This window comes from Salvelinus namaycush, chromosome 15 (genome assembly GCF_016432855.1).
Source record: "Salvelinus namaycush isolate Seneca chromosome 15, SaNama_1.0, whole genome shotgun sequence".
In the NCBI taxonomy this organism is placed as follows: domain Eukaryota; kingdom Metazoa; phylum Chordata; class Actinopteri; order Salmoniformes; family Salmonidae; genus Salvelinus; species Salvelinus namaycush.
The window spans coordinates 368,731-393,255 of NC_052321.1; the positions used below are offsets into that span (position 1 = coordinate 368,731).

The 24,525-nt window shown below is 50.3% G+C and overlaps 1 protein-coding gene across 4 annotated transcripts in view; it reads right to left on the bottom strand.

The window, feature by feature from the left end:
* Window positions 1–24,525, bottom strand: part of LOC120060091 (protein quaking-A) — a 126,690-nt gene that overhangs the window by 45,513 nt on the left and 56,652 nt on the right. For all 4 annotated transcript variants that reach the window (XM_039009156.1, XM_039009153.1, XM_039009154.1 and 1 more), the window contains exon 3: window positions 1,935–2,051. In XM_039009156.1, the coding sequence (XP_038865084.1) occupies window positions 1,935–2,051 (117 nt within the window). The remainder of the gene's footprint in view (window positions 1–1,934; window positions 2,052–24,525) is intronic.

Sequence of the window (24,525 nt, forward strand, 5' to 3'; positions counted from 1 at the left end):
GATTAATTTTATCTCTATTTCTGCTTTTTGTGACTCCTCTCTTTGGCTGGAAAAATGACTGCGTTTTTCTGTGACTTGGCGCTGACCTAACATAATCGCATGGTATGCTTTTGTCGTAAAGCCTTTTTGAAATCGGACACTGTGGTGGGATTAACAACAAGTTTATCTTTAAAATGGTGTATAATACTTGTATGTTTGAGGAATTTTAATTGTGAGATTTCTGTTTGAATTTGGCACCCTGCACTTTCACTGGCTGTTGTCAAATCGATCCCGTTAACGGGATTTCAGCCATAAGAAGTTTTAACACTTATTTTACCAGGTAAGTTGATTGAGAACCCATTCTTATCTGCAGTAATGCCCCCACCGCCTCCCATACCTACCCCATTCTCAGTCCTGGTTGAGCCCGTACATTTTTGCCTTTGAACCTTACACGAGGTGGCACAATCTATATTTTTTTATCTTTTGTTATTCCCCTTTTTATATGACATGCTCTTAAAAGCATCGTATTTTTCAGACTCGTATTTATTAGAAGCAGTTAAAACTGCTGGTCCGTTTACAGGCCTATAATTGCAGAGAGTGTTGGACAGGTCTCAGGGCCATAGAGAGACACATGAAGGAAAATAAGATACCCTGGGTCATCAAGCCTTAAGTTTATAAAAGTAATCAGAGATCAAATAAATGAGCCGAGAAGAGCTTCGGGGCGAGCCATGCTTCTAAATGAGGTGTATGAACCCTAACGCCTACTTAATCTAATTCTAAAAGATGGAACAAGCAAAATAAAATAAAATAACCAGTGCTGTGATAATGAACAAACTCCAAAGGAGATGAAGAGAAATACAAAAAAATAAGCCAAGAATGACGGTGGTGGTATAGAAAGAGAACCCACCCCTGGAGCTAGAAAGCGGCGCTTCTAGGATTGAGGCTCCGGTGAGAATCCTTGGGCATTCTGCCGTCGATGCTTTCTGCTGCTGCCTCTGTCCAGGCGGGGGAGGGTCCCTCGTGGAGGGGATAACGTACATTTCTCCCACCTTACTTGTGCAAATACACCGGTATGGATATCTGCTGCCTGACAAATTAACTAGACTGAGGGGGGAGAGGAACCGAACCGCAGGTAGCCTAGCGGTTAAGAACGTTGGGCCAGTAACCAAAAGGTCGCTGGTTTGAATCCCTAATATGACTAGGTGGAAGAATCGGTTTATCTACCCTTGAGCAAGGCACCTAACCCTAATTGCTCCTGTAAGTCTCTCTGTAAAGAGCGTCTGCTAAATGACTAAAACGTAAAAGTAAATGAGCATGTCTGTCTTTAAAATAATGTGTTGTCGCATTGTCAAAGCACCTGCATATGTTTTGAAAGGCGTCATAGAAATGGCTGGCATTTGCTTTAAAAATGTAATCTCTGAAATATCTATACAGAGGAAACGTGACAGATTCCACTGTGGATAGATCAGAACTACATACAAGTAACCACTATATGCTACCAATGATCAGTCCAATGTTATGTTTGACCCTTCCGCTAGTTGGGTTGCCGCCGTACATCTAGGGATTCTGAGATGATGCAGGCAGCCATCTTTGACTGCCACCACCGTGACGTCGGTGACCTTTCAGAAATCAACACATCACCGCGGCCAAGCCCAGAAAAGAGCCCTTGGCCCAGGCTTACCACTGTCACTTCAGAGGTCACTTCCCACTGAGCAGCCTTTCCAGAACAGAGTCATGGCTTTCTTACGTTTTATGTAGGTTATGTTTGTATATTACACTGATAGCTGGTTGGGCTATAGTAAAATGTTTACTTCTCCACGCGGAGTAAGAAATCTAAATAGGCTTTTTACTACGAGGCAATTAGAAGTGGGTCTTAAATCAGAGGCTTTTTTTTGTGAAAAATTTAGTGGAAAAGCAGCGGGGGGTTGAAAGAGAAAATAAACCAATGAGCTCACCTTCTTTCTGTCCCTCATGGAGCTCTTGCCTCGCACCATGATTTTACATCCAGTTTCTGCTTCCAGCTGCTTGGCGGTGAGTCCACGAGGCCCCAGGATTCTGCCCACGAAGTTATACTACAGAGAGACAGGGAGATAGGGAATCAAACATTATTATTCAGGGTAAAAAGAGTATTTCACATTCAGACCGCAGTGTAGATAATCAGGCCACAATGAAAATGAAATATACAACTACTTGCACACGATGAATTATTGTCCTGTGATAGCCTACTTATCTTAATCACATGATCAGGGCCTGAAATGAACACCCGCGGATACATTTTGTCATTGGCTCAGTTGGTAGAGCATGGCGCTCGCAATGCCTGGGTTGTGGGTTCGATTCCCACGGGGGACTGGTACGAAAATGTATGCTCTCACTACTACAAGTCTGCTAAATAATTAAAATGTAAATATTTTACAAGCCTGTTGGCGGTTGGTCACACTGAGCATTTGGGAACAGTTTTTTTTTCTTCAGTTCCTGAGCCCACATGTAAAGAACGCAACAGTTATTGGTATTTCTTGAAACCTTCTGAAGTTACGGCATGGGAATGCCTTTATCTACCACTTCGTGTAGCCAGTTGGCGATGCCGAAACAGTCACTTCTTAAGGCTTTCCCATAAAACCTTCCCAATTAAAATATAAACTGCAAAGTAGGCTTACCTGGCAGAATGATATCATGGTGGTTCGTATTAATAACTTCTTTGGGATAGGGGGCAACATTTTCACGTCCGGATGAAAAGCGTGTCCAAAGTAAACTGCCTGCTACTCAGGCCCAGAATCTAAGATATGCATATTAGAAATGCATAGAAAACACTCTGAAGTTTCTAAAACTGTTTGAATGATGTCTGTGAGTATAACAGAACTGATTTGGCATGCGAAACCCCAAGGACAAACCATTCAGAATTTTTTGTTTTGAGGTCACTCTCTTTCCAATGGGTTTTCAGATTTCTAAGGGACTTTCTTGCAGTTCCCATCGCTTCCACTGGATGTCAACAGTCTTTAGAAATTGGTTGAGGTTTTTCCTTTGAGAAATGAAGAAGTAGCACTGTTCATAACGAGGGTAGAGAGATGTATACTCTTTGATAGAGGCGCGTGACCTGAAAAGCACACCCCACTTCGTTTTCCTCTGGTATTGAACACAGTTAATCCAGTTTTAAATTTGATCGATTATTTACGTAAAAAAACACCTAAAGTTGTATTAGGAAAGTAGTTTGAAATGTTTGGACAAAGATTACAGGTAACTTATTAGATATTTTGTAGTCATGTTGCGCGAGTTGGAACCGGTGTTTTTCTGGATCAAACGCGCCAAATTAATTAACATTTTGGAAATATATCGATGGAATTAATTGAACAAAAGGACCATTTGTGATGTTTATGGGAAATATTGGAGTGCCAATAACAGAAGCTCGTCAAAGGTAAGGCATAAATTATATCTTTATTTCTGCGTTTTGTGTCGCGCCTGGAGGGTTGAAATATGATTGTCTGTGTTTGTTTGATGGGGTGCTGTCCTCAGATAATAGCATCGTTTGCTTTCGCCGTAAAGCCTTTTTGAAATCTGACACGTTGGCTGGACTCACAGCAAGTGTAGCTTTAATTTGGTGTATTGCATGTGTGATTTCATGAAAATTCTATTTTTATAGTAATTTATTTTAATTTCGCGCTCTGCATTTTCACTGGATGTTGGGCAGTTGGGACACTAGCGTCCCACATATCCCAGAGAGGTTAACCGCTGGTGATTACTATCGTGCATGCAGCACAAAAACACCACTAGCCAGACACCAGTCTCTTGAGGTGTGCAATTGAAATTAATGGGCAACTATACCCTCCAATATATTTTTACCCCAGAAATCAAAACTGGTCTCCTGGTGTGGTTTGTTTCATTTTGTTGATCCCTCAGCTTTCATTCCATGGGACACATGATATCGGCTCATTGCTGCCATGACAGCAGATTCCAGACAACAGGTGAACATGTGAGATTAAGATTATTTTTCCTGGCCTAATAAAAAAACAGAATGATTTCAAGTGCACTTGTACGAGTCCCTGGTGTTCCCAGCAGTGCAACCTGCTGCCAAGCCAATATTACGGCACCGGACTGAGACCAGGATCACCAGAATACAAGCTGGAAAAAATGATTTGTTTTCTTGAGGGGAAAATATAAATGAAACTACAGGGAACTACGGTGGGGGGGATGTCGAAATAATCCAACATTTTTCGGCAAACTAAAAACATAAGAATGGTGAGAGAGGGAAGGGAAGGGTGGTTGAATGGTAAACAGGGCATGTTTACCGTATGTAGAGTGCCGAGCTGAGAAGGTGACGTGTAAGAGTTCCAGGCCCTTCCGTTTCCCTGTGGATGACGTTACTGTTACTATGGAGTTCGGGTAGACAAGAGGGCAGGCTAGGCCAACGTCTGTTTGGTGAACTCTGGTCACTACAGTGGTGAGGGGGTGGTGTGATGGCAAGGCATTGGCCCCAACGTGTCCTCCTGTCCTGTCTTTGGTCACACAGTAGCGTATCTAGCAAGGATTTTAGGCAGAGGAGGAGCAAACTGTCAGTCTCCATCACAGTGGAAGCAGCAGACGAGACAAGAGGACCCAGCTCCCAGACACAGTCTCTACCCATGGTCAGCCATGGGGATTCCTCCATCAGCCAGCAGTCTGACATCCCAAGCAAGAGCTGAGACACTTGAAGGCGACAGGGGCAAGGTGTCTGGGTGAAGCATAACCTCTACAGCTAGCTAGCAACCTTACTCACCGTCATAAGATAAAGAAATAGCTCAACTGGCCAGAGCTAATATCTCTGAGGTAAGATAATACTTCACACCATCTGTCAGCATGGATATATGGGTATTTAAGGTCAGATATACTCAGTGTTAATCCAACCCCAGCAGGTGGCACAATTAATGCTTGTGTGGAATACTAGAAATTGCCAGCCAATTACCCGGCTATATGTTGATGTCAAGATACAGTCAGAGAAGACTTACACTAGCATCTGTAATCCGCATCTGAGGAGAATCTTGGTTATGAAAGGAGTTCCTATACTGATATGGACATAAATAATAAAATATCTCTGTGCAACTGCTCTCAGGCAGATAAGAAAGAGAAGTGAATTCTCCCTGGCCATGAATATGTTGATGCTGATTGTACATGACAGAGCAGGGGCTTGCAGGAAAGTAGGGAAATTGCTCATTTGAATACTGGAACAAGACAGTAATTACTGCCAGAAGGGGCAGGATAGCGGGGGGGGGGGGGGGGGGGGGTGGCAATGTCCCTTCTCCCAAAGTTGAGGCAGTTTTTCCAATGGCTTTAAATACTCTGCCTTTGACATGCATGATATGGGTGGTGATATGGGTGGTGATATGGGTGGTGATATGGGTGGTGATAGGACATAGGGTCGTGAAGGGACTGGGGGGATATATCTATTTTTAAGAGGGGAGTGGGCGGCAGCCATGTTTGGCGATGTCTGGCTGAGCCGTCAACACGCTCTCTACTCCAGGAGAAATCCACGCGGCTCAAAATGTCAGCCAACGCAGGGCCACATTAAACATCCGGGACAGTAATACCAGCCCCATCAAAGCATTCAACAGAAGAGAGGAAAAAGCAACGCTTTGATGAACGGGGGATTTGATTTCAAACTGCCAATTCAACAGAAGTAAGAACTGTCCCCATGAGAAGTTGCAACAGAACCCTCTCTCATCACCCCTTATTGTTCTCCGTGTCCCAGATAATCTCTAACCTGCAACAGAACCCTCTCTCGTCACCCCTTATTGTTCTCCGTGTCCCAGATAATCTCTAACCTGCAACAGAACCCTCTTTCTCATCACCCCTTATTGTTCTCCGTGTCCCAGATAATCTCTAACCTGCAACAGAACCCTCTCTCATCACCCCTTATTGTTCTCCGTGTCCCAGATAATCTCTAACCTGCAACAGAACCCTCTTTCATCACCCCTTATTGTTCTCCGTGTCCCAGATAATCTCTAACCTGCAACAGAACCCTCTCTCATCACCCCTTATTGTTCTCCGTGTCCCAGATAATCTCTAACCTGCAACAGAACCCTCTTTCATCACCCCTTATTGTTCTCCGTGTCCCAGATAATCTCTAACCTGCAACAGAACCCTCTCTCATCACCCCTTATTGTTCTCCGTGTCCCAGATAATCTCTAACCTGCAACAGAACCCTCTCTCATCACCCCTTATTGTTCTCCGTGTCCCAGATAATCTCTAACCTGCAACAGAACCCTCTCTCATCACCCCTTATTGTTCTCCGTGTCCCAGATAATCTCTAACCTGCAACAGAACCCTCTCTCATCACCCCTTATTGTTCTCCGTGTCCCAGATAATCTCTAACCTGCAACAGAACCCTCTTTCTCATCACCCCTTATTGTTCTCCGTGTCCCAGATAATCTCTAACCTGCAACAGAACCCTCTCTCATCACCCCTTATTGTTCTCCGTGTCCCAGATAATCTCTAACCTGCAACAGAACCCTCTTTCTCATCACCCCTTATTGTTCTCCGTGTCCCAGATAATCTCTAACCTGCAACAGAACCCTCTTTCTCATCACCCCTTATTGTTCTCCGTGTCCCAGATAATCTCTAACCTGCAACAGAACCCTCTTTCTCATCACCCCTTATTGTTCTCCGTGTCCCAGATAATCTCTAACCTGCAACAGAACCCTCTCTCATCACCCCTTATTGTTCTCCGTGTCCCAGATAATCTCTAACCTGCAACAGAACCCTCTCTCATCACCCCTTATTGTTCTCCGTGTCCCAGATAATCTCTAACCTGCAACAGAACCCTCTTTCTCATCACCCCTTATTGTTCTCCGTGTCCCAGATAATCTCTAACCTGCAACAGAACCCTCTCTCATCACCCCTTATTGTTCTCCGTGTCCCAGATAATCTCTAACCTGCAACAGAACCCTCTCTCATCACCCCTTATTGTTCTCCGTGTCCCAGATAATCTCTAACCTGTAGCAAACACTAGATCGGGTCTTTATCCTGCAGTGAAGGTGCTGATGCCAGTTAAAAGGAGAACCACCAATCGTAAACCATTGGCATGTATAAAACAATACAAAGCCAAACATGTTGGAGCTTTCAGAGGACAGGTAGACTTGCCAGGAACTCCCGACACATGAAGACCTCGGTAGAAAGAGTCACTTAACTGGAGTAAGTCTAGTGACGTGCAAGGAATCTCTATAAAAGACAGCTTGTTTTTGAGTGTGTGCGCATGTCTGTCACAATTCTGCCATTTCAACAATCAAACATGGCTGATAACGGGTAGCTATGGCCACAGGGCAGTACTAGAAATAGACTATGCCCATCTAGTTACAGCATGGTGAATATGAGCAGCTTCAACAGCCAGGCTGGCTAACCAACCATATAATCAGCATCCATTCTGATTCACCGGAGAGAAAGTGCTTTAACATAACCAGCACTAACTGTACAAATTACAAATTCAGGATATGAATCCCCATTCCGCCACCTCTGTTCTGACCCAAACTCATCCGTCTCGTTCTTTATCTGTTGAATGAAATGCATGCATAAACGATTTATTTATTTTGCAAACTCGACAAGAACTCTCCGCCGGCTCTCTCTCTCGGCGGAGGCGCGTTCTCTGAGCAACCAATACCCTTTCCTCATTTAAGGCATTAGGAGATTAGAGACACTGGGACCTTTTCGCGGCCAGTTTTCTCTCCCCAACTTTTATCTCAGTTTCCTCAAACCCTTGTGAATCGACACGCACACAGCCGCCCCCTCCACCTCCATCCGCCCTGCCCCGACCCCCACTTCAGAGGGCCTCCCAGGAAGGAGGCTTAGTGACATTAAAGGGGCTTTGTTTACACCCTGTTATCGGCACTCGGCAGGCGGAGGGGGGCCAGCCCGGGGGCACTGAGAGAAACTCCTTGTCGACGCTCCGCTCTTCACTCTGAAGTTTGGCTCCGAGGCAGGGAGCAGGTGGGTTACCAAGGCTTTAAGGAAGTATACAATGTGCACATGTTTGTCTGCCTCAACCGCAGCTCTGGATGGGAAAGGAAGCGGAAATTAGATCATGGCAAAGGGTCTCCGAGTGTATTGGGGGGGCTTAGCAGGGATAAGCACAAAGAATATGAAAATCGAGTTGTCACTAGAGAATTGTAAATGAGCAACACTTCCTTTTTCATACAGTAAGACGTGAGTGCAACAGGAAATGTGTCTACCTCAGGCACCGCACTGAGTGGTGACATATTTCCCACCAATCGTTCAGGCACCCTGGGCTATTATGCCACAGCTCACATATCGGCTCGATCCTCTTACCAGGGGAGACGAGAGTATGTGGTCTATTGTAACATATTTACATATGCAGAACATGATTACAACGTATGCCCATGCGCTGTAGACATCTCTCTGAGACATGATTGGCTGACTGGAAAACTCCACCCAGCAGAAGTGACCTCCAAAGCACACCAGATCCATACAAACACAGTTACTGGTCTGTTCAATCGTTGTGTGTCTTTTGAGTTCAACAGCATTACATTACACGTCCAGTTTTCAGAGATAGCCATGTATGCATTAATCAATCAATTACACTTTTCACCAATCAAACTACATAATGGTAATGATTTATTTGAAAGGACAATCTCTATTAACAAACTGGGTAAATCAGGATGTAGCCTGGGCCAGGGGAGATGGATGCATATTCAATACGAGTGTGTTCATGCATCGAGTTATCCAGCTTGTTTTGGCAGATTTCACGGGGCTACAGATTAGTATTTTGGGGGGGAATTATTTTATTGTATTGATCAACAACATTTGCATAGAAGTAGCTTTTATAAAAGTGTGTGCTGTCTCTAGCTAGTAATGATGTCATTACGAGGCAAAAGGGGTGCAGACAGGAGTCAGTTTGCAGAGGTAACAGAGCATCTTTGGGAGAGACGTGAGAGAGATTCCGTGAATGAATAAAGTTTTGGTGGCAATCAGCTTTGAAAGCAGCATATTTTGCATTATGGTTCACCATAATATCACAAAGCTTCTCCCTTACTACACACCGTCTCCCAGGTGACAGTTTGGTTTTTAGCATTCAGTCATTACTACCGTTTTCCTCATCTTTGCTATGCAGTCCCCCCACAACCACCTTATTCCCCAGCAGACGGAGCGGAGAGGACAAGGCAAGAAGGGCCTTCTATGCCGTCAATTAAATAAAAAAATGGACATCCCACAATTAGGAACTGGCAACAGAAAAAATACGCCAATCTGTTATAGAACCCATTTCCTGGTTGTGAGGTCTGGGTTCCACTCACCAACCAATAATAACCAAAATGGGACAAACACCCAATTGAGACAGTATGCAGAATTCTGGAAAACATACAGTCAGTGTACAACACATAATAATATGCTGAGCAGAATCCAGAAAAGACCGGTTAGATCCTACAACCACCTAAAGGAAAGTGATGCCCAAACCTTCCATAACAAATCCATCACCTACAGAGAGATAAACCTGGAGAAGAGTCCCCTCAGCCAGCTGGTTCTGCGCTCTGTTCACAAAACACAGACCCCATAGAGCCTCAGGACAGCAACACAATTCGACCCAAATGATGAGAAAAAACTAAGAACCATTGGACACGCTAGAAAGAATCAACCCCAAAACAGCTAACTGGACTGCTACCTTTCCCCAAACAGAGAGTACACAGCAGCAGAATACCTGACCACTGTGACTGACCCAAAATGAAGAAAATCCTTGACTACTGTATGTAGAGACTCAGTGAGCATAGCCTTGCTATTGAGAGAGGCCGGCGTAAGCAGAGAGAGAAGACAAGCTATGTGCAGACTGCCCACAAAATGAGGTGGAAACTGAGCTGCAATTCCTAACCTCCTGCCAAATGTATGACCATATTAGAGACACATATTTCTCTCAGATTACACAGATCCACAAAGAATGTGTGTGTAATGTTTACTGTTAATGTCTGTGTTTTGGTCATGTTTACTGTTAATGTCTGTGTTTTGGTCATGTTTACTGTTAATGTCTGTGTTTTGGTCATGTTTACTGTTAATGTCTGTGTTTTGGTCATGTTTACTGTTAATGTCTGTGTTTTGGTCATGTTTACTGTTAATGTCTGTGTTTTGGTCATGTTTACTGTTAATGTCTGTGTTTTGGTCATGTTTACTGTTAATGTCTGTGTTTTGGTCATGTTTACTGTTAATGTCTGTGTTTTGGTCATGTTTACTGTTAATGTCTGTGTTTTGGTCATGTTTACTGTTAATGTCTGTGTTTTGGTCATGTTTACTGTTAATGTCTGTGTTTTGGTCATGTTTACTGTTAATGTCTGTGTTTTGGTCATGTTTACTGTTAATGTCTGTGTTTTGGTCATGTTTACTGTTAATGTCTGTGTTTTGGTCATGTTTACTGTTAATGTCTGTATTTTGGTCATGTTTACTGTTAATGTCTGTGTTTTGGTCATGTTTACTGTTAATGTCTGTGTTTTGGTCTTCGTTTAATTCGCTTTGTTTTTGTTGCAGTTAATTTTTTTCCCTTGCCAAACACTTGTTTCCCATGCCAATAAAGCTCCCCCACAGACAGACACAGAGAGAGACAGACGGAGAGAGGCAGACAGACAGAGAGTGAGATATTGGAGAAGGGCGATGCCCCTGCCCATCACTAATTAACGTCCAAGTAATGCAGTGTCTGGGCCCGTCAGCCCTGTTCTCTAACCTGAGCCCTGGGCACATCTTACACCAGGCTGACACAACCAGGGCTGATCTCATTCTCTAACCTGGGCACATCTTACACCAGGCTGACTCAACCAGGGCTGATCTCGTTCTCTAACCTGGGCACATCTTACACCAGGCTGACACAACCAGGGCTGATCTCGTTCTCTAACCTGGGCACATCTTACACCAGGCTGACACAACCAGGGCTGATCTCGTTCTCTAACCTGGGCCCTGGGCACATCTTACACCAGGCTGACAGAACCAGGGCTGATCTCGTTCTCTAACCTGGGCACATCTTACACCAGGCTGACAGAACCAGGCCTGATCTCATTCTCTAACCTGGGCACATCTTACACCAGGCTGACTCAACCAGGGCTGATCTCGTTCTCTAACCTGGGCACATCTTACACCAGGCTGACACAACCAGGGCTGATCTCATTCTCTAACCTGGGCACATCTTACACCAGGCTGACTCAACCAGGGCTGATCTCATTCTCTAACATGGGCACATCTTACACCAGGCTGACTCAACCAGGGCTGATCTCTAAAAACAGTGAAGTACTATCCAAAAAACAACTCTTTAGTTTTCCATGGTAATTAACACAAACCTACGCTAGGGGGACTAAGGTGGGATAGGAGGTAGGGACAGGAGGTAGGGACAGGAGGTAGGGACAGGAGGTAGGGATAGGAGGTAGGGACAGGAGGTAGGGACAGGAGGTAGGGACAGGAGGTAGGGACAGGAGGTAGGGACAGGAGGTAGGGACAGGAGGTAGGGACAGGAGGTAGGGACAGGAGGTAGGGACAGGACGTAGGATAGGAGGTAGGGACAGGAGGTGGGGACAGGAGGTGGGGATAGGAGGTAGGGACAGGAGGTGGGACAGGAGGTAGGGACAGGAGGTAGGGACAGGAGGTAGGGACAGGAGGTAGGGACAGGAGGTAGGGACAGGAGGTAGGGACAGGAGGTAGGGACAGGAGGTAGGGACAGGAGGTAGGGACAGGAGGTAGGGACAGGAGGTAGGGACAGGAGGTAGGGACAGGAGGTAGGGACAGGAGGTAGGGACAGGAGGTAGGACAGGAGGTAGGATAGGAGGTGGGGACAGGAGGTAGGGATAGGAGGTAGGGATAGGAGGTAGGATAGGAGGTAGGATAGGAGGTAGGGACAGGAGGTAGGGACAGGAGGTAGGGACAGGAGGTAGGGATAGGAGGTAGGGACAGGAGGTAGGGACAGGAGGTAGGGACAGGAGGTAAGGACAGGAGGTAGGGATAGGAGGTAGGGACAGGAGGTAGGGACAGGAGGTAGGGATAGGAGGTAGGAACAGGAGGTAGGGACAGGAGGTAGGGACAGGAGGTAGGGACAGGAGGTGGGGACAGGACGTAGGATAGGAGGTGGGGACAGGAGGTAGGGATAGGAGGTAGGATAGGAGGTAGGGACAGGAGGTAGGGACAGGAGGTAGGGACAGGAGGTAGGGATAGGAGGTAGGGATAGGAGGTAGGGACAGGAGGTAAGGACAGGAGGTAGGGATAGGAGGTAGGGACAGGAGGTAGGGATAGGAGGTAGGGATAGGAGGTAGGACAGGACGTAGGATAGGAGGTAGGGACAGGAGGTAGGGACAGGAGGTGGGGACAGGAGGTAGGATAGGAGGTAGGGACAGGAGGTAGGGATAGGAGGTGGGGACAGGAGGTAGGGACAGGAGGTAGGGACAGGAGGTAGGGACAGGAGGTAGGGACAGGAGGTAGGGATAGGAGGTGGGGATAAGAGGTGGGGATAAGAGGTGGGGATAAGAGGTGGGGATAAGAGGTAGGGATAGGAGGTAGGGACAGGAGGTAGGGACAGGAGGTAGGGATAGGAGGTAGGGATAGGAGGTAGGGATAGGAGGTAGGGACAGGAGGTAGGGATAGGAGGTAGGGACAGGAGGTAGGGATAGGAGGTAGGGATAGGAGGTAGGGACAGGAGGTAGGGATAGGAGGTAGGGACAGGAGGTAGGGATAGGAGGTAGGGATAGGAGGTAGGGACAGGAGGTAGGGACAGGAGGTAGGGACAGGAGTAGGGATAGGAGGTAGGGACAGGAGGTAGGGATAGGAGGTAGGGATAGGAGGTAGGGACAGGAGTAGGGACAGGAGGTAGGGACAGGAGGTAGGGACAGGAGGTAGGGACAGGAGGTAGGGATAGGAGGTAGGGATAGGAGGTAGGGATAGGAGGTAGGGATAGGAGGTAGGGATAGGAGGTAGGGACAGGAGGTAGGGACAGGAGGTAGGGATAGGAGGTAGGGATAGGAGGTAGGGATAGGAGGTAGGGATAGGAGGTAGGGATAGGAGGTAGGGACAGGAGGTAGGGACAGGAGGTAGGGACAGGAGGTAGGGACAGGAGGTAGGGACAGGAGGTAGGGACAGGAGGTAGGGACAGGAGGTAGGGATAGGAGGTAGGGACAGGAGGTAGGGACAGGAGGTAGGGACAGGAGGTAGGGACAGGAGGTAGGGACAGGAGGTAGGGACAGGAGGTAGGGACAGGAGGTGGGGACAGGAGGTAGGGACAGGAGGTAGGGACAGGAGGTAGGGACAGGAGGTAGGGACAGGAGGTAGGGACAGGAGGTAGGGACAGGAGGTAGGGATAGGAGGTAGGACAGGACGTAGGACAGGAGGTAGGGATAGGAGGTAGGGATAGGAGGTAGGGATAGGAGGTAGGGACAGGAGGTAGGGACAGGAGGTAGGGATAGGAGTTAGGGACAGGAGGTAGGGACAGGAGGTAGGGACAGGAGGTAGGGATAGGAGGTAGGGATAGGAGGTGGGGATAGGAGGTAGGGATAGGAGGTAGGGATAGGAGGTAGGGATAGGAGGTGGGGACAGGAGGTAGGGATAGGAGGTGGGGACAGGAGGTAGGGACAGGAGGTAGGGATAGGAGGTGGGGATAGGAGGTAGGGATAGGAGGTAGGGATAGGAGGTAGGATAGGAGGTAGGGATAGGAGGTGGGGACAGGAGGTAGGGATAGGAGGTAGGGACCGGAGGTAGGATAGGAGGTAGGGACAGGAGGTAGGGACAGGAGGTAGGGACAGGAGGTGGGGACAGGAGGTGGGGACAGGAGGTGGGGACAGGAGGTGGGGACAGGAGGTAGGGATAGGAGGTAGGGACAGGAGGTAGGATAGGAGGTAGGGATAGGAGGTAGGGATAGGAGGTAGGGATAGGAGGTAGGGACAGGAGGTAGGGACAGGAGGTAGGGACAGGAGGTAGGGACAGGAGGTGGGGATAGGAGGTGGGGATAGGAGGTAGGGATAGGAGGTAGGGATAGGAGGTAGGGACAGGAGGTAGGGACAGGAGGTAGGGACAGGAGGTAGGGACAGGAGGTAGGGACAGGAGGTAGGGACAGGAGGTAGGGATAGGAGGTAGGGACTGGAGGTAGGGATAGGAGGTATCACAGGAGGTAGGGATAGGAGGTAGGGATAGGAGGTAGGGACAGGAGGTAGGGACAGGAGGTAGGGACAGGAAGTAGGGACATGAGGTAGGGACAGGAGGTAGGGACAGGAGGTAGGGACAGGAGGTGGGGACAGGAGGTGGGGACAGGAGGTGGGGACAGGAGGTAGGGACAGGAGGTAGGGACAGGAGGTAGGGATAGGAGGTAGGACAGGAGGTAGGGACAGGAGGTAGGGATAGGAGGTAGGGACAGGAGGTAGGGACAGGAGGTAGGGACAGGAGGTAGGGATAGGAGGTAGGGACAGGAGGTGGGGACAGGAGGTGGGGATAGGAGGTAGGGATAGGAGGTAGGGACAGGAGGTAGGGACAGGAGGTAGGGACAGGAGGTAGGGACAGGAGGTAGGGACAGGAGGTAGGGACAGGAGGTAGGGATAGGAGGTAGGGACTGGAGGTAGGGATAGGAGGTAGGGACAGGAGGTATCACAGGAGGTAGGGACAGGAGGTAGGGACAGGAGGTAGGGACAGGAGGTAGGGACAGGAGGTAGGGACAGGAAGTAGGGACATGAGGTAGGGACAGGAGGTAGGGACAGGAGGTAGGGACAGGAGGTAGGGACAGGAGGTAGGGACAGGAGGTAGGGACAGGAGGTGGGGACAGGAGGTGGGGACAGGAGGTGGGGACAGGAGGTAGGGATAGGAGGTAGGGATAGGAGGTAGGACAGGAGGTAGGACAGGAGGTAGGGACAGGAGGTAGGGATAGGAGGTAGGGATAGGAGGTAGGGACAGGAGGTAGGGACAGGAGGTAGGGACAGGAGGTAGAGATAGGAGGTAGAGATAGGAGGTAAGGTAGGAGGTAGGGACAGGAGGTAGGGACAGGAGGTAGGGACAGGAGGTGGGGACAGGAGGTAGGGATAGGAGGTAGGGGTAGGAGGTAGGGATAGGAGGTGGGGACAGGAGGTGGGGACAGGAGGTAGGGACAGGAGGTAGGGATAGGAGGTAGGGATAGGAGGTGGGGATAGGAGGTGGGGATAGGAGGTAGGGACAGGAGGTAGGGACAGGAGGTAGGGACAGGAGGTGGAGATAGGAGGTGGGGATAGGAGGTAGGGGTAGGAGGTAGGGACAGGAGGTAGGGACAGGAGGTAGGGACAGGAGGTAGGGACAGGAGGTGGGGATAGGAGGTAGGGACAGGAGGTAGGGACAGGAGGTAGGGACAGGAGGTAGGGACAGGAGGTAGGGACAGGAGGTAGGGATAGGAGGTAGGGATAGGAGGTAGGGACATGAGGTAGGGACAGGAGGTAGGGACAGGAGGTAGGGACAGGAGGTAGGGACATGAGGTAGGGATAGGAGGTAGGACAGGAGGTAGGGACATGAGGTAGGGACAGAAGGTAGGGACAGGAGGTAGGGACATGAGGTAGGGACAGGAGGTAAGGACAGGAGGTAGGGACAGGAGTAGGGATAGGAGGTAGGGATAGGAGGTAGGGATAGGAGGTAGGGATAGGAGGTAGGATAGGAGGTAGGACAGGAGGTAGGGATAGGAGGTAGGACAGGAGGTAGGGATAGGAGGTAGGACAGGAGGTAGGGATAGGAGGTAGGGATAGGAGGTAGGGATAGGAGGTAGGGACATGAGGTAGGGACATGAGGTAGGGATAGGAGGTAGGGATAGGAGGTAAGATAGGAGGTAAGATAGGAGGTAGGGTAGGAGTAGGGATAGGAGGTAGGGACAGGAGGTAGGGATAGGAGGTAGGGATAGGAGGTAGGGATAGGAGGTAGGGACAGGAGGTAGGGACAGGAGGTAGGGACAGGAGGTAAGATAGGAGGTAAGATAGGAGGTAAGATAGGAGGTAAGATAGGAGGTAAGATAGGAGGTAAGATAGGAGGTAAGATAGGAGGTAAGATAGGAGGTAAGATAGGAGGTAGGGTAGGAGTAGGGATAGGAGGTGGGGATAGGAGGTGGGGATAAGAGGTAGGGACAGGAGGTAGGGACAGGAGGTAGGGACAGGAGGTAGGGACAGGAGGTAAGATAGGAGGTAAGGTAGGAGGTAGGGTAGGAGGTAGGGTAGGAGGTAGGGTAGGAGGTAGGGTAGGAGTAGGGATAGGAGGTGGGGATAGGAGGTAGGGATAGGAGGTGGGGACAGGAGGTGGGGACAGGAGGTAGGGACAGGAGGTAGGGACAGGAGGTAGGGACAGGAGGTAGGGACAGGAGGTAAGATAGGAGGTAAGATAGGAGGTAGGGTAGGAGGTAGGGTAGGAGTAGGGATAGGAGGTGGGGATAGGAGGTGGGGATAAGAGGTAGGGATAGGAGGTGGGGATAAGAGGTGGGGATAGGAGGTAGGATAGGAGGTAGGGATAGGAGGTAGGGATAGGAGGTAGGGATAGGAGGTAGGGATAGGAGGTAGGATAGGAGGTAGGGATAGGAGGTAGGGATAGGAGGTAGGGATAGGAGGTAGGGATAGGAGGTAGGATAGGAGGTAGGGACAGGAGGTAGGGACAGGAGGTAGGGACAGGAGGTAGGGACAGGAGGTAGGGATAGGAGGTAGGGACAGGAGGTAGGGATAGGAGGTAGGGATAGGAGGTGGGGATAGGAGGTGGGGACAGGAAGTAGGGATAGGAAGTAGGGATAGGAGGTAGGGATAGGAGGTAGGGATAGGAGGTAGGGACAGGAAGTAGGGATAGGAGGTAGGGATAGGAGGTGGGATACCTTTAAAATAATAAAAATATTGTAGGGAGGAGAGGGGTGGTGGGATGGAGAGGGGTGGTGGGATGGAGGGGGGTGGTGGGATGGAGGGGGGTGGTGGGATGGAGGGGGGTGGTGGGATGGAGAGGGGTGGTGGGATGGAGAGGGGGGGGTGGGATGAGAGGAGAGGGGGGAATTGAGACTTAATTCTAGACTTGACATTTTCACATCAAAGCTCAAGGGAAGACTTCAATGCTTGCTTCTAAGCACATCCCAGCATTTAGCGCCTAATCTGGTTGCCTTTGATAATTTTGCTTGGGGGGTTTATTTGGGGTTGCAGCGGAGGAAGTGGGCTGACATGCAAGGTGTTGGTGGGTGGAGGAAAATAGAGGATCAGCTTGGTGCAGAGGTCAGAGTTCATGGACTCTAATATGCTCAAGTGGGGGAGAATTCCCAATATGCCACAGAGCAGAGCGTGTAGACATTACAGCCCAATCACATCTCAGAGAGGAGGATTCACAATAAGACGTGTCAGTTGGGGTAATATAATACTACATTGACAGACCATGCCTGCAGAGCTAAACAGGAACAAATCAAAACACTGTCTGTACAAAAAGGCATCTTGGATCAGATTTAAAACGTTTTTCAGTACACAAAAACTTTTACAGTCAATGGAATATTACACTGTAGACGAATGTGGGACTGGTAGGACTTTAGTGTGTAGATTGTTACAGGCAGTCAAAGGTGTATTTGTGAGTGAAGGGTGCATGCGCATGGGTGAAGGGTACGTGCGCATGGGTGAAGGGTACGTGCGCATGGGTGAAGGGTACGTGCGCATGGTGAAGGGTGCGAGCGCATGGTGAAGGGTGCGTGTTCATGGTGAAGGGTACGTGTTCATGGTGAAGGGTACGTGCGCATGGTGAAGGGTGCGAGCGCATGGTGAAGGGTACGTGCGCATGGTGAAGGGTGCGAGCGCATGGGTGAAGGGTGCGTGTGCACGGGTGAAGGGTGCGTGAGCACGGGTGAAGGGTGCGTGAGCACGGTGAAGGGTACGTGCGCATGGTGAAGGGTGCGTGCGCATGGTGAAGGGTACGTGCGCATGGTGAAGGGTACGTGTGCATGGTGAAGGATACGTGTGCATGGTGAAGGGTGCGTGCGCATGGTGAAGGGTACGTGCGCATGGTGAAGGGTGCGTGCGCATGGTGAAGGGTACGTGCGCATGGTGAAGGGTACGTGCGCATGGTGAAGGGTGCGTGCGCATGGGTGAAGGGTACGTGCGCATGGTGAAGGGTGCGTGCGCATGGTGAAGGGTGCGTGCGCATGGTGAAGGGTGCGTGCGCATGGTGAAGGGTACGTGCGCATGGTGAAGGGTGCGAGCGCATGGTGAAGGGTACGTGCGCATGGGTGAAGGGTACGTGCGCATGGTGAAGGGTACGTGCGCATGGGTGAAGGGTACGTGCGCATGGGTGAAGGGTACGTGCGCATGGTGAAGGGTGCGTGCGCATGGTGAAGGGTGCGAGCGCATGGTGAAGGGTACGTGCGCATGGGTGAAGGGTACGTGCGCATGGTGAAGGGTGCGAGCGCATGGTGAAGGGTGCGTGTGCATGGTGAAGGGTACGAGCGCATGGTGAAGGGTGCGTGTTCATGGTGAAGGGTACGTGCGCATGGGTGAAGGGTACGTGCGCATGGTGAAGGGTGCGAGCGCATGGTGAAGGGTGCGTGTTCATGGTGAAGGGTACGTGCGCATGGTGAAGGGTACGTGTGCATGGTGAAGGGTACGTGCGCATGGTGAAGGGTACGTGCGCATGGTGAAGGGTACGTGCGCATGGTGAAGGGTGCGAGCGCATGGTGAAGGGTACGTGTTCATGGTGAAGGGTACGTGCGCATGGTGAAGGGTACGTGCGCATGGTGAAGGGTACGTGCGCATGGGTGAAGGGTACGTGTTCATGGTGAAGGGTGCGTGCGCATGGTGAAGGGTACGTGCGCATGGTGAAGGGTACGTGTTCATGGTGAAGGGTACGTGCGCATGGTGAAGGGTACGTGTTCATGGTGAAGGGTACGTGTTCATGGTGAAGGGTACGTGCGCATGGTGAAGGGTACGTGCGCATGGTGAAGGGTACGTGCGCATGGTGAAGGGTACGTGTGCATGGTGAAGGGTACGTGCGCATGGTGAAGGGTACGTGCGCATGGTGAAGGGTACGTGTGCATGGTGAAGGGTACGTGCGCATGGTGAAGGGTACGTGCGCATGGTGAAGGGTACGTGCGCATGGTGAAGGGTACGTGTGCATGGTGAAGGGTACGTGTGCATGGTGAAGGGTACGTGTGCATGGTGAAGGGTACGTGCGCATGGTGAAGGGTACGTGTGCATGGTGAAGGGTGCGTGTTCATGGTGAAGGGTACGAGCGCATGGTGAAGGGTGCGTGTTCATGGTGAAGGGTACGTGCGCATGGTGAAGGGTGCGTGTGCATGGTGAAGGGTGCGTGCGCATGGTGAAGGGTACGTGTGCATGGTGAAGGGTACGTGTGCATGGTGAAGGGTACGTGCGCATGGTGAAGGGTACGTGTGCATGGTGAAGGGTACGTGTGCATGGTGAAGGGTACGTGTGCATGGTGAAGGGTACGTGCGCATGGTGAAGGGTACGTGTGCATGGTGAAGGGTGCGTGTTCATGGTGAAGGGTACGAGCGCATGGTGAAGGGTGCGTGTTCATGGTGAAGGGTACGTGCGCATGGGTGAAGGGTACGTGCGCATGGTGAAGGGTGCGAGCGCATGGTGAAGGGTGCGTGTGCATGGTGAAGGGTGCGTGTTCATGGTGAAGGGTACGTGCGCATGGTGAAGGGTACGTGTGCATGGTGAAGGGTACGTGTGCATGGTGAAGGGTACGTGCGCATGGTGAAGGGTACGTGTGCATGGTGAAGGGTGCGAGCGCATGGTGAAGGGTGCGAGCGCATGGGTGAAGGGTGCGTGAGCACGGGTGAAGGGTGCGTGAGCACGGGTGAAGGGTGCGTGAGCACGGTGAAGGGTACGTGCGCATGGTGAAGGGTACGTGCGCATGGTGAAGGGTACGTGCGCATGGTGAAGGGTACGTGCGCATGGTGAAGGGTACGTGCGCATGGTGAAGGGTACGTGCGCATGGTGAAGGGTACGTGTGCATGGTGAAGGGTACGTGTGCATGGTGAAGGGTACGTGTGCATGGTGAAGGGTACGTGCGCATGGTGAAGGGTACGTGTGCATGGTGAAGGGTACGTGTGCATGGTGAAGTGTACGTGTGCATGGTGAAGGGTACGTGTGCATGGTGAAGGGTACGTGTGCATGGTGAAGGGTACGTGTGCATGGTGAAGGATACGTGTGCATGGTGAAGGGTACGTGTGCATGGTGAAGGGTACGTGCGCATGGTGAAGGGTACGTGCGCATGGTGAAGGGTACGTGCGCATGGTGAAGGGTACGTGCGCATGGTGAAGGGTACGTGCGCATGGTGAAGGGTACGTGTGCATGGTGAAGGGTACGTGTGCATGGTGAAGGGTACGTGTGCATGGTGAAGGGTACGTGCGCATGGTGAAGGGTACGTGTGCATGGTGAAGGGTACGTGTGCATGGTGAAGGGTACGTGTGCATGGTGAAGGGTACGTGTGCATGGTGAAGGGTACGTGTGCATGGTGAAGGGTACGTGTGCATGGTGAAGGGTACGTGTGCATGGTGAAGGGTACGTGTGCATGGTGAAGGGTACGTGCGCATGGTGAAGGGTACGTGCGCATGGTGAAGGGTACGTGCGCATGGTGAAGGGTACGTGTGCATGGTGAAGGGTACGTGTGCATGGTGAAGGGTACGTGCGCATGGTGAAGGGTGCGTGCGCATGGTGAAGGGTGCGTGTGCATGGTGAAGGGTACGTGCGCATGGTGAAGGGTACGTGTGCATGGTGAAGGGTACGTGCGCATGGTGAAGGGTACGTGCGCATGGTGAAGGGTACGTGTGCATGGTGAAGGGTACGTGTGCATGGTGAAGGGTGCGTGTGCATGGTGAAGGGTGCGTGCGCATGGTGAAGGGTACGTGTGCATGGTGAAGGGTACGTGTGCATGGTGAAGGGTACGTGTGCATGGTGAAGGGTGCGTGTGCATGGTGAAGGGTACGTGTGCATGGTGAAGGGTACGTGTGCATGGTGAAGGGTGCGTGCGCATGGTGAAGGGTACGTGTGCATGGTGAAGGGTACGTGTGCATGGTGAAGGGTACGTGCGCATGGTGAAGGGTACGTGTGCATGGTGAAGGGTACGTGCGCATGGTGAAGGGTGCGAGCGCATGGTGAAGGGTGCGAGCGCACGGGTGAAGGGTGCGAGCGCATGGTGAAGGGTGCGAGCGCATGGTGAAGGGTGCGTGCGCATGGTGAAGGGTGCGTGAGCACGGGTGAAGGGTGCGAGCGCATGGTGAAGGGTACGTGTGCATGGTGAAGGGTGCGAGCGCATGGTGAAGGGTGCGTGAGCACGGGTGAAGGGTGCGAGCGCATGGTGAAGGGTACGTGTGCATGGTGAAGGGTGCGAGCGCATGGTGAAGGGTGCGTGCGCATGGGTGAAGGGTGCGTGAGCACGGGTGAAGGGTACGTGCGCATGGTGAAGGGTGCGAGCGCATGGTGAAGGGTGCGAGCGCATGGTGAAGGGTGCGTGAGCACGGGTGAAGGGTGCGTGTGCACGGGTGAAGGGTGCGTGAGCACGGGTGAAGGGTGCGTGAGCACGGGTGAAGGGTGCGAGCGCATGGTGAAGGGTGCGAGCGCATGGTGAAGGGTGCGTGTGCATGGTGAAGGGTGCGAGCGCATGGTGAAGGGTGCGAGCGCATGGTGAAGGGTGCGTGAGCACGGGTGAAGGGTGCGAGCGCATGGTGAAGGGTGCGTGCGCATGGTGAAGGGTGCGTGCGCATGGGTGAAGGGCAAGTAGATTGGGAGTGAGAGAGCGCTTATCAGGGGTGTGTGTGTGTGTGTAGGCCGAGGGAGGGTAAGTGAATGATTGTGCTGATAGCAATTAGGATGGTGGTTGGGTTGAGGAGTGACTCCTGAGTCATGTCTCTGTCGCCCCTGAGTCTCTGCCGCCCCAGTCACACTCTCTCGATAGGTCCATCACTGTGTCTCTGCCGCCCCAGTCCCTCTCTCTCCATAGGTCCATCACTGTGTCTCTGCCGCCCCAGTCACTCTCTCTCGATAGGTCCATCACTGTGTCTCTGCCGCCCCAGTCATTCTCTCTCCAAAGGTCCATCACTGTGTCTCTGCCGCCCCAGTCACTCTCTCTCCAAAGGTCCATCACTGTGTCTCTGCCGCCCCAGTCACTCTCTCTCCAAAGGTCCATCACTGTGTCTCTGCCGCCCCAGTCCCCCTCTCTCCATAGGTCCATCACTGTCTCTGTTGCCCCAGGCCCTCTCTCTCTCTCCATAGGTCCATCACTGTGTCTCTGTTGCCTCAGGAAGAACCTGCTTCTTTTATGATTAATTCTCTCTCTCTCTAGTCTACACCACAGGAACCATACATATTCTCTAGTCTACACCACAGGAACCATACATATTCTCTAGTCTACACCACAGGAACCATACATATTCTCTAGTCTACACCACAGGAACCATACATATTCTCTAGTCTACACCACAGGAACCATACATATTCTCTAGTCTACACCACAGGAACCATACATATTCTCTAGTCTACACCACAGGAACCATACATATTCTCTAGTCTACACCACAGGAACCATACATATTCTCTAGTCTACACCACAGGAACCATACATATTCTCTAGTCTACACCACAGGAACCATACATATTCTCTAGTCTACACCACAGGAACCATACATATTCTCTAGTCTACACCACAGGAACCATACATATTCTCTAGTCTACACCACAGGAACCATACATATTCTCTAGTCTACACCACAGGAACCATACATATTCTCTAGTCTACACCACAGGAACCATACATATTCTCTAGTCTACACCACAGGAACCATACATATTCTCTAGTCTATACCACAGGAACCATACATATTCTCTAGTCTACACCACAGGAACCATACATATTCTCTAGTCTACACCACAGGAACCATACATATTCTCTAGTCTACACCACAGGAACCATACATATTCTCTAGTCTATACCACAGGAACCATACATATTCTCTAGTCTACACCACAGGAACCATACATGTTCTCTAGTCTACACCACAGGAACCATACATATTCTCTAGTCTACACCACAGGAACCATACATATTCTCTAGTCTATACCACAGGAACCATACATATTCTCTAGTCTACACCACAGGAACCATACATATTCTCTAGTCTACACCACAGGAACCATACATATTCTCTAGTCTATACCACAGGAACCATACATATTCTCTAGTCTACACCACAGGAACCATACATATTCTCTAGTCTACACCACAGGAACCATACATATTCTCTAGTCTACACCACAGGAACCATACATATTCTCTAGTCTACACCACAGGAACCATACATATTCTCTAGTCTACACCACAGGAACCATACATATTCTCTAGTCTACACCACAGGAACCATACATATTCTCTAGTCTATACCACAGGAACCATACATATTCTCTAGTCTACACCACAGGAACCATACATATTCTCTAATCTACACCACAGGAACCATACATACTGAGGACAAGGGGGCGAATCAGGATGTAAATTCCCCATGATCTCTTTTCATCAGGCCTTCTCTGATCACCAAAACCTAACCCACTCTACCTAGACTTGGATCGTGTTTTGGGCAGTGATTGATCATAATCTTTACGTACAGTACACACATCCTCCTCTACAATCTCCATCACCATCCTCATCATGAGAAATGTCTATCAACTGTAGCTCCATTTAATAAAATGACCTATTCAATCTGTCCCTACCAGCCCATATCATCTCCAGTTCCATTAGTGTGGTGCGTAGCCATGCCTAATGACTTCTGGGGGCTTGGAGATCCGTTCCAATCTGTTGAATAATGACATGTCCCCCCCACGGGGGCTCACTTAATTACTTTCTCTGTAGAGGGCCTGGCCCGGCCCGAGGCCAGCGCACCAGACAGCCTACCACCCACTCGCTCACTCCCCCCCCCCCCCCCCGGGTCCCATTTCTCACTTCTACCACTGACCCTTGACGAGCACTAGTCACGGATGGGCACTGAAAAGGTCACACTTCAAGTAAACTTCCAAGTAAAAAGGTGAGGCTGGATTGGTGCTCTTCAGCCCTGCATCTGACAAACAGAAAGATGGAGGGACAAAAACTTTCCAGAAAATACCAGAGGGAGTCAACATTTGTGCTGACTTGGGGAATACAGGGGGTGGGGACTTGGGGAATACAGGGGGTGGGGACTTGGGGAATACAGGGGGTGGGGACGTGGGGAATACAGGGGGTGGGTGTGACTGTACCATCACACTAGCTAGCCCCTGCAGGTTGTAGTGAAGTGTGAAGTGTGTAGTGAAGTGTGAAATGTGTAGTAAAGTGTGAAATGTGTAGTGAAATGTGTGGTGAAGTGTGAAATGTGTAGTGTGAAATGTGTAGCATAGTGTGAAGTGAAGTGTGTAGTGAAGTGTGTAGCGAGTAATGAAGTATGTAGTGAGTAGTGAAGTGTGAAATGTGTAGCGAAATGTGTAGTGAAGTGTGAAATGTGTAGTGAAGTGTGAAATGAAGTGTGTAGTGAAGTGTGTAGTGAAATGTGTAGTGTGAAATGTGTAGTGAAGTGTGTAGTGTGAAATGTGTAGTGAAGTGTGAAGTGTGAAATGTGTAGTGAAGTGTGAAGTG